The sequence below is a fragment of the Myripristis murdjan genome, chromosome 13 (assembly GCF_902150065.1).
Source record: "Myripristis murdjan chromosome 13, fMyrMur1.1, whole genome shotgun sequence".
NCBI classification, from domain to species: Eukaryota; Metazoa; Chordata; class Actinopteri; order Holocentriformes; family Holocentridae; genus Myripristis; species Myripristis murdjan.
Window position 1 is genome coordinate 28,725,652 of NC_043992.1, and position 9,756 is coordinate 28,735,407.

The 9,756-nt window shown below is 41.1% G+C and overlaps 1 protein-coding gene across 1 annotated transcript; it reads left to right on the plus strand.

Moving 5' to 3' along the window:
- The first annotated feature begins 634 nt into the window (after positions 1–634).
- On the plus strand, positions 635–7,493 carry gvin1l2 (GTPase, very large interferon inducible 1-like 2). The gene is made up of 3 exons (XM_030067934.1): positions 635–781; positions 1,274–6,296; positions 6,483–7,493. The coding sequence occupies exons 1-3, from the start codon at positions 739–741 to the stop codon at positions 6,625–6,627; spliced, it is 5,211 nt and encodes a 1,736-aa protein (XP_029923794.1). The 5' UTR covers positions 635–738; the 3' UTR covers positions 6,628–7,493.
- Positions 7,494–9,756: the final 2,263 nt, after the last annotated feature.

Below are 9,756 nucleotides of genomic sequence, written 5' to 3' on the forward strand. Positions count from 1 at the left end.
ATTTTCAGAGTTGACATGAGTAGGCAGAGAGGAGACATTGTTGTTTTTGGTGGAGTTTACTAATTTCCATAATTTAGACGGATTTGACCAAGACCTGCAGATTGAAATTTAATAATAATTAGATTTGGCCTTTCTTACCAGATATGTTAGTAGTATAGTTATATGAGAGTCCTACTGAGATGTGATGCTGGAGCACAAGGGGGCAGTCACCTCTATATTGAGCTATCAGCACTATATTTCATCTCCTCTGAGAGCTTGAATGACCATTATGTCAGTCTGTTAAATTCAGCTTTCAGCAACTAGGTTTTATTCCAGTGAAAAGGAAAAGGAAACAGGACGGGTGTTTTGCTCTGGTGAAACAGTTCAGAGAGATAAAGTCAAACTGGCCACCCCTGTACTTTCCCTTGAGACAGTACAACATAATCTGATGTGAGTGTAGGATAACAGAAGATTTAAAAAAGTTAGGTTTGGGGGGAACTGTAGTTTGTTGCAGACATCTTAGATGAATTATGCCCCAGCTGTTGGCTTTGTTGGGATTAATTTTAATATTTTGTAGATGTGATTATAAGTATCAACTGCATCAGTACTGTGCCACTAATCTTTATTTTATGAATTTGAATTCCAGGTTTCAAGTTATCACACCAGAGTAATTATTCATGTTTAGCAGTGGTGTGATAGATTGCAGAAGACAAATTCAAAGGGAGGAGAGGAGAGGAGAAAAACTCAGCTGGCTTCACCATGTCAGTCAAGCTTCCCAGGAGGCTGAGCAGCAAGAAGAAAAGTATGTTTTTATCATAACAATACCATGTATTTTCCATTTTGGTGAGCATCCTCTTACAAATAATTGTAGCAATAATGACTACCTTCACCGTGTGAGGTTTTCCTAATATTTTCATAAGTTACCTGACATCAATACCAGATATTTCTTAAAAATAGAAGAACAAAAGGAGTGTGATAGCTGTAGACTAAAATGTCTTCCTACTTTGTTGCAAGATATCTTTTAGTAGTAGTGGATATTTCCAAATGATTGCTATTACTGTAAATAAGGAAAAAATTCCAATTATAATAACACTTACAATGCTACTGCCTAGGTAAATTGTTCCATGAAAGATATCAACAAAATTATTTAATTGAAATACCAGGCAAATACAGAACTTTATTCAATTGAATTATCATGTAGATACAAAACTGTTGTTATTTTAGAAAATGTAACACATGACAGTTATCCCAAACTTATTCAGTGACTAAATGATTTGTGTTGTCTTTGAAACAGAACCTCAAATCAACAATGCCCAGGCAGAGATTCTGTGTAAGCTGGGCCTGGAAGCCTTCTGGACAAAACCACTGGACCCAGCCTCTATGTTGGACATCAGCACTTGGACTCTGGAGAACCAAGACCCTCAGGTACCTGAGTACCTACCTTATGCTTTCCTTCAGCGCCTGTGGCTGCTTAGCCCTCAAGCTCGGAGATCATGCTGCAAACCATCAACTAATGCTCTGGATGACACCTCAGGAGAAGACGGTGTCAATGGTCTAGTAGGAGAAACTGAATGTGCCGTCAATCCCCTTGACCTAGTGACAGCTGTCTATAGATCTGCTAACACCTTCCTTCAGCAGGAAATTGCAGTGCGCATGGCACAATGCAAGTTTGCCATACCCTTGATCCTTCCTTCCATATACCCAGAGCAGCCTGGCTGCTTCCTTCTTTGGCCTTTGAGAGGTGTTGTGAGCCAGTGGAGACCTCCATCACCTCCTAAAACAAGACAGGTCCTAGAAGGGAACTTGGCCAGCACAGAAATGCCAATAGTTTCCTGTGTGAAGCTCGGTCACTGTGGAGTCTCAAAGTCACGAGTGCTGAACCATGTTTTGGGTGGATCCAAATCCCCTACTGAAAGTTTCCTTCACCGTGGGATGGATGGAGGACAGCTGCCACAGAGACTTGCCAATGGTCTGGTAGAGGTAGGGTGGTATCTGCCCACTGGAGACACTGACAGAGATATTTTCCCTGTGCCTGTGGTAATCTCTAACCTACGTGGTGATGCAGCTGCACATGAAAAATGCCTAGCTCTTCTATGTCAAGCATCATCAGCTGTTGTCGTCTTCTGTGGTGATCTTAGGGAGAAAGACAAACGTCTTCTTGCTTACTGGAAAGACACGGCAAGCAAACTCCTGGTTGTTGACCTCTCAGAAACAATGGAAAAGGTAAAAGAAAATAAAGTTGTAGGTTTTGTTGCTCAGAACCTGGAGGAAGAGGTGGGGCTGGCCAAAGAGTCAGTGCTGTCATGTGGACCTATCAGTGAGGAGGACTTGGCAGACAGGCTGCGTGAGACCTTGAATGATCTGTTACCAGATAAACTAAAACTTGTTACATTTGAAGCAGCAGCGAGGATATCAGTGGAGCTAGGCTTCAGCATAGACGAAGGGGAAGTGTGTAAAAAAGCCATGGCTACTGTAGAGGACGTGTTGAAAGGTTTAGATGAAGGTTTGGCCCAGTTCATGGAGAAACAACTGCCTATGCAAGGTGCATCATGGTACAAACTGGCACAGATGGAGAAAGAGGAGACCAAACAGAAAAAAGCAGGAGAGAAGAAAAACCTCCAGCAACAAAATGAAAAGAAAAATATTCTTCTCAAGTTGCGCAGCTACAAAATGACCACAGCCATGAAGTCTTTCACAGATGCACTCTCCACAACAGACAAAATGGAAAGAATGTATTTTATTAGCTGGATGAAATTGAGGCTTAGGGCCATTCAAATTAAACAACAATGCAGCCCCCAAGAACCATGCACAAATGAGCAGAAGTTAAATCAACTTAGTGACATGAACGTGTCAACAAAAAAGAAAGATCAAGAGCCTGAAAATTTTGATGAGCCTGAAAATGGAACAAATGATGATCTAGATGACAACGAAAGTTTCTACACTGACTCATCAGTGGAAGAAGAACAGTCACTGAACCTAAACCACACTGGAAATGGTGGACTGCAACAGGCTGAAGTAGCGCAAGACTTAGAACTTATTATGGAACAGTCTACAAAACTAAATATGAAGCTGTATGAAAAAGTTAATATAGCGTTAGAAGATGATGAAAACCAGAACTCTTGTGAACATCAAACTTCAGACCCAGAAATCTCTGAGGACCAAAATCTCCATTTGGAGTTCAGGGAAAATGGAACTTTTGATCTCAACTTGCCAGAGAAACCGCCCGAGGAACCAAAACTGAAAACAGACAAATCAGACTTCTCTGCAGAAGCATACATGGGCGTGGATACCTCTTCTGAAAATCAGGGGTCCTCAGGCTCATTTGTAGAGCAGCATTTTGAGCCTGATCCTTCCTCTCTGGGCCTTGAACACTTCCTACGTGAGATGGGGTTAATTTTTGAGTTGACACACATGAGCAAAGGAAGAAAGAGTCAAAATGTTTTGCGCCTTCCTAAATTAGCTGCCGATTTGCTGCTATATGGCATACCACTTGAGATAATGGATGGAGATGCCTCTAATATCCCCAGAAGATGGCTGCACCGTGTCTTTGAAGAACTCAAACACTGCCTGCCTCAAGGACGGTTCAGGACCCGAGTACTGACAAACCTTGGGGTCCAACATGCAAGGAATGCCGAGGTGTTTTCTGCATTATTTGGGGTGAAATTCCTTAATGGAGGGAGAAGATCCACGAAAGGGGTGTATATGCTGGCTTTATGTCTCCCTGATCACCTGAGAAAGGATATGGAATGTGACTTTCTGTTGTTAATTGATGTAGAGGGTCTCTGTTCACCACTGCTGGACAAAAAAGCAAACACCAAGGTCCATGACAATGAGATGGCCACCTTGGCAACAGGACTGAGTGATGTTCTGATGCAAAACATAGTTTCATCTGGAAATACTGAGTTTGAAACTGACTTCAGTGTGATACTTAGTGCTCTCCTCCGCATTAAGGCATGTGGCTACCTGCCCATTTGCCAACTCTTAACCCAGAATGAAGAATTAAACAGCAAGTTACACGCCTTGCAGTTAGGACGTGTAGCTGAAATTCTTCAGACAGACAATGGGACCAGAGGGACTAAATATACTGATTGTCGTCTTGTAAAAAGCACAAGCAGTATCCCCTGTGTCATAGGGCCTTGGCACAATGTCTCCCTTTCTGAACCAGTTGATAAAGATTATAGTAAGGCTGTGTTAGAGCTGAAGCAAAATCTTTTTGAGGCATTGAAGAAGTGTGCAGCCAAGTCTGAAGCCCCAGGGCTGCCTGGATTTCTGGGTCGTTTATGTGCTGTTTGGGAAGCAGTGAAAGCAGATTCATTCTCCATTGGGCTTCAGAATACTGAGGTGTCTGATGCATTTTCTATGCTATGCACAGAGCTTTCCCAATGGGAGAAGAATTTCCTTGACCACATGGAAAGGTGGTTTGTTGGGGCAACAAATAGAATCATCTCCTACAAAGCTGAGGACTTAGAGATTATGATCAAAGATGACCTCCTGAATGTACTGAAGGAAGAAGCCAGTGAAGAGGTCAAAACAGAGGTGAATAATCTCAGGACAAAACTTGAGGCCTATTTGATAAAAGATGACCTCCATAAAACTCATATTGCAATTTACAGACCAAGCTTAATGAACTATATGGATGAACTTGAGGAGCAGGTAACTGAAGACATGATGGAGAGGTTAGAGTCAGCCAAAGAAAATCATTGCTCTTCCACACAGCTGAGAATCTTTCAGACCTTATTGGAAAAGGAACTGGAGTCCAAGCTACACATGCTTGTAGAGAAAAGCAAGTCAACCAAAATTCTCCTTACAGATATTCAACTGGAGGAGGAGTTTGACAATGTGTGGAGAAGTGTACTGTCTAACTTTGACTTCAGACCTTCAGAAATAGATGATATTACTGGAAGGGTGACAGCAGTTCTGAGAGAGAACCTCAGCAGCCGTGGGCTAATGAAACACATGAAGATGCTTGAAGACATTCGCCAAAACAAGACATCTGGCTTTGCAGTTTATGATGAGCACTTTGGATACCGCAGCAGATTAAAGCACATGTTTGAGGACAACAACCGACAACAGAGGTTAGATGCTCAACAAGTAGCACACAACGTCGTCGAGGAGTACAATCAGTTTGTAGCAGATAAATGTAGTTCACCAGCAGACTTCTCTGACAGCTACATTGTAGAACTGTTAGAAAATGTTGACAAAAGTTTGAAGGAAAAGCCTTTGGAAATCAGATCAGCTTTTGAAGTAGATCTGAAAGTTTATCTGTGTAGCTGTGCATGCAGAGACTTTCAAAAATTACATGATCTTTATGGCAAAGACAGAGAGCTGTTGACCATTATCAACAGGAGCAAGAACAAGTACTTGGCAGAGTTTATCTACCAGTTCAGGAAGAGGGACCAGTGCCAGAGGGTTGCCCAAGCTTTCGCCTCCATGATCTTCAAACCTACAATTTTGGACTATATTTACAGGCCACTAGGGAGGCGCATCACTGAACAAATGTTAAGCCAAGACAATGCCCGACAGTATCTGTCTCCCCAAGCCTTCAATCAGAGCCTGCTGGAGGAGCTCATAGAGGAAGACAGTTTTGAGAGCTTCCTGGAATACTTGCTTTCTTATGAGAACTTCAGACTGAAGAGGATCCAGCAGAAAGTGGTGGCTAACCTCTCTGAGTCAACTATTCTGGATGAGTGGAGGCGACAACGGCTTGGAGAAATTGTGGGCAAGATGGCTGCAGCAGTGAGCGAGACAGCAGAGGGTGTAAGTGGAGTGCTAAGTGATACAAAGCTACTGCTGGAGAAAGTGTGCATCACTGTGGAGATGGATGCAGATGTGGATGTCCCCAGGACTCTTCTTGATGGGCCTCTCTTCAGTATCACAGCAGAATGGGATCGCTTTGTCTCTTGTTTGTTGGAGGAACTGGCTGAGATGCGGTTGGCTCTAGCCCAGGAGTTCTCCAAAAAGGTAGATATCAACCAGCTTCTCCAAGACCTTCCCGTTAAGCCCCAAGATTGTCTCCTCAACAGAGTGAGAGGCTGTGAGAAGCAGTGTCCTTTCTGTAGAGCCCCCTGTGAAATGGGGCAAATGGAGCATGAGGTACACAGGACCCTGCTCCACCGACCACAAGGTATACTGTCCTATACCTGTGATGACTCCTGCTCCCTGTCTGAAGTCAGCTGCCCCACAACTCAGGACGGCCTGTTACTGGACAATGATGCCGAGGGGAAGTCTCTGGCCAGCAGTGATTGCCATTCCCTCCCCCCAGACTGGTGGATCTCCCCTGAGGAACAAGACAGCCAGAGAGCCACTGCTTACTGGAGGTACAGTCAACTGATGACACCATAAAATCAAACTATAATTTCCCTCTTAAAATGTGAGCGTAGTTCTGGAAACCTTTTCTGTTATACCATCATACATTGCTCTCATTTGTTTACATATTAGATATTAATTCGCACTATATGCAAATGCTTCTATACAAAATGAGTTGAATATTATTTGTTTCACAGATATGTGTTGGTCCGGTTTAATGAGAGGTTTGCACAGGAATATGAGCGGGAGCCAGCCCAGCTCCCTGAGGAGTGGAAGAACATCACAAAGGAGGAGGCCTTGGACAGCCTGAGGGATGCCTTCCACATGAATCAGTGCAAATAGAAACCACTGTAATTTGTTGGATCCTGTCTTATGTATGTCATTTGTTGTATCTACTAATCCAACAAACCTTTCATTCTGTCCACTTAGTTTTAAAATAATGTTAGGTTGTTTTCTGTAAATTGCGTGTGAAAAATATTAGAGTTGACTCCTTATTTTCACTTCCCATTTTTGGTTCCTGAAAAATATTGGGAACATAAAGCCTATTAAAATGAGCTTGGTTTTAGTGTAGTGAGCCTCATTTTCTTACTTTCTGTATAGCAATGATTACTGTGATTTCCTCTTTTTCTGTTATGTAAAATACTGAACTGAACTATGAAGTGAATTTACCCACAGTAGCTTTGCCTTGGTAATATAGATCGAATACAGTGTATACAAACACATTACACTGTGCCATTATTTCAAAATGCATATGTTTTTGATTTCTTCTATATGGGTTCTATACAAAGATCTCTATCAGTGTGGACAGGAAAGTATTAGATTCAGATAATAGAAAACTGTAGTTTGCATCCAGTGAGCAGCCTGCATGTCATATGGGATTTCGATCTCATCTTTAGACTGTATTTAGATGTTTTGAACATTTGAAAACATTTAGAAGTTTTGAAATGTATTTTAATTCTGTCTTTCTTTTTATGGCGTAAGGTGTTCTCTACCCATCAGAATTCATCTTTCATTTGATGATTAACTTCTGTCATTTTTCAAAGTGCCGCTTTAGATAAGATTTCACACCCTTAATAATAGCAGTGGGGTTTCATAAATATATGTTGTTGTTTAAGTACCAATGCATTTCCAATGACATTTTATAAAGAATCTGTCATTTATTTGATTATACTGATATTTTTAAGGCCAAAAATCATAGCTGTCTGTGATAAAAAAAAAAAAAAAAAAAGTTCCTGTCAAAAGGCAGTTTTCAAAGAGGCAAGCACCCCTTTTGCTGTCTGAGGAAGGCATTTATCACTGATATACCTGAACTGCGCTCCCTTTCATGATTTTAAGAACTTAAGGACAGGAGCTACAGTCTGACAGGCTCTGACCTGATTTAACCCCTGGCAGCACATGGGGCACCACGCCACCAGCAGGGGTTAAATTATTGTAAGTGTACAGTATTTCAGGTAAATCGCTTGTATTAATCATAACTGTTGTTTAGAAAATGTATGATTTTAATGATAGAGCTGAGCGGGTTGGAAAAGGGTTAAAAAAAAAAAAAAAAGTGGAATCATTTGTTACCTCTGCCTCTCAGAGTGGTGTTTGGTGATGGTTCAGGAAGACCACAGGAAATGAGAAGCGTATATCTGCTGACATGGGTGGCTTATTGAGCTGATTGCTTCATTTGTATTATCTGAAACTGCTATTTTTTGCAGTGGCTGGGTGACTCCGTTTTTGTGATAAGACTATCGCTGTGTTGTTTAGCCTTTGCATACAGTATAAATTATATTTTGGTTAAGTTCCTGCTGCATCAGATACCTATGTTTACCAGCTTGTAAAAGTGATATTTGTGCTTTTCTTGACATTGCACAGTTTTTGTTATTTGTTTGGATAATCTTATGCAGATAACCAAGCTTTTGTTTTGCTTATGCATCACTTGGACTAATCCCATAACAATGCATTATCGCTCAGCTGCCGTTGCTTTAATTATTATTTATGGTTTTCTTGATTGTCTGAACACTATTGAATAAATATTTTTGAAAAGTGATGCAGCTCTTGTCTGTTAGATTTAAAATCAATCTGATATCTGATACATGATATAACACAGTCTGACATAATATCTTTGAAACATCTGTGTGTGTGCGTGCGTGCGTGCGTGTGTGTGAGATTTTGACCTATTATAGTAGGCTAATACCCATTTTCTAAATAATCCCATCTATTTGCTTTCTCCATTTGTATGGTAAAGTACCTCAGTTACCAAAAAAGCTACCTAGATGAACACTAAATGAACACACAACAAGTATCTGTATTGTAGAAACACAGAGATAAACATGCTCTCTCTCTAGTTCTCTCTCTCTCTCTCTCTCTCTCTTTCTTACACACATGCACACACACACATTCACACACACACACACGCCATGTGTGATATGTACACAGATAATGGAGGGGGCACAGGGTAAATTCTGAATCACAGACCGACTTATCTCTGTCTAATCTCTAGTCTAATCTCTCTACAATGGCAGTGTGCACTGGTGTGTATTTGTCAGCAAAATGACTAAACGACTTGCAAAGAAAAAAAAAAAGATTTACAAAGAACATCCACCATTTGCTTTCCTGACTTTTGCACCAAACAACAACTTAAAATAGTCTATTACAATAATAAGAGATGGAAGATTGAGGGAAAAAATAAACCAATAAAAATCATGCACATCCATAAACTTAAATCTAGGTGCTTGACTGAAAATAGTGAAAAAATAGTCTGTACACTAGAATTGGCTCCCATGGAATTTTTATTCTTTAGACTCTTCCAACACCAAAGGAACCAGCTCAAATGTGCAGACTACTTACTTTTTTTTTACTCTCAAGTTTTAATACACTAACTAGCACTAGAGACCACAAACTGACTATCATGTGCCAAACCCTTACAGTTTTTTATGATTGCATAAACACTAAAACAGAAGAATCACACAATTATCGAAACCTTACACTCAAGGAGCAAAACATTGGACCAGATTTGCACCACTATAAACGCAATGTCAGCTTCACACTTGTTGCAAAACACTACACACAGTGATTTGCAAAACACTAAACATACTTGTATACATTAGACACAGTACATCATGATGTCACTTCCTTGCAGTTCTGCTCTGGTCCAGTTTACAGTACTGTACCTTCCACCATATTCTCCATTTCTAAATCCCATCAAAGAGTTTTTCTCAGCGTGGCGGTGGGAGGTTTATGATCTCCGGCCCCGGGCTCAGGTACCCCTCATTCAGGCCAGGGAGTAGGCTTGTGACCACACAGACGCCACAGCTGTGCAAGGATGGATCCGTCATTCAAGACGGTTCTTTCCACGTTGTCTTGCCAAAGAGGATGTTGCTTGTGATGTTGATGAAATTCTCTGGCCAGATCCAGCTAGGAGAGGCGATGTGTAGTATTTTCTGTACTGCATTTTCAGTTTGTTTGTTTGTTTTTTTTTTGTTTTTT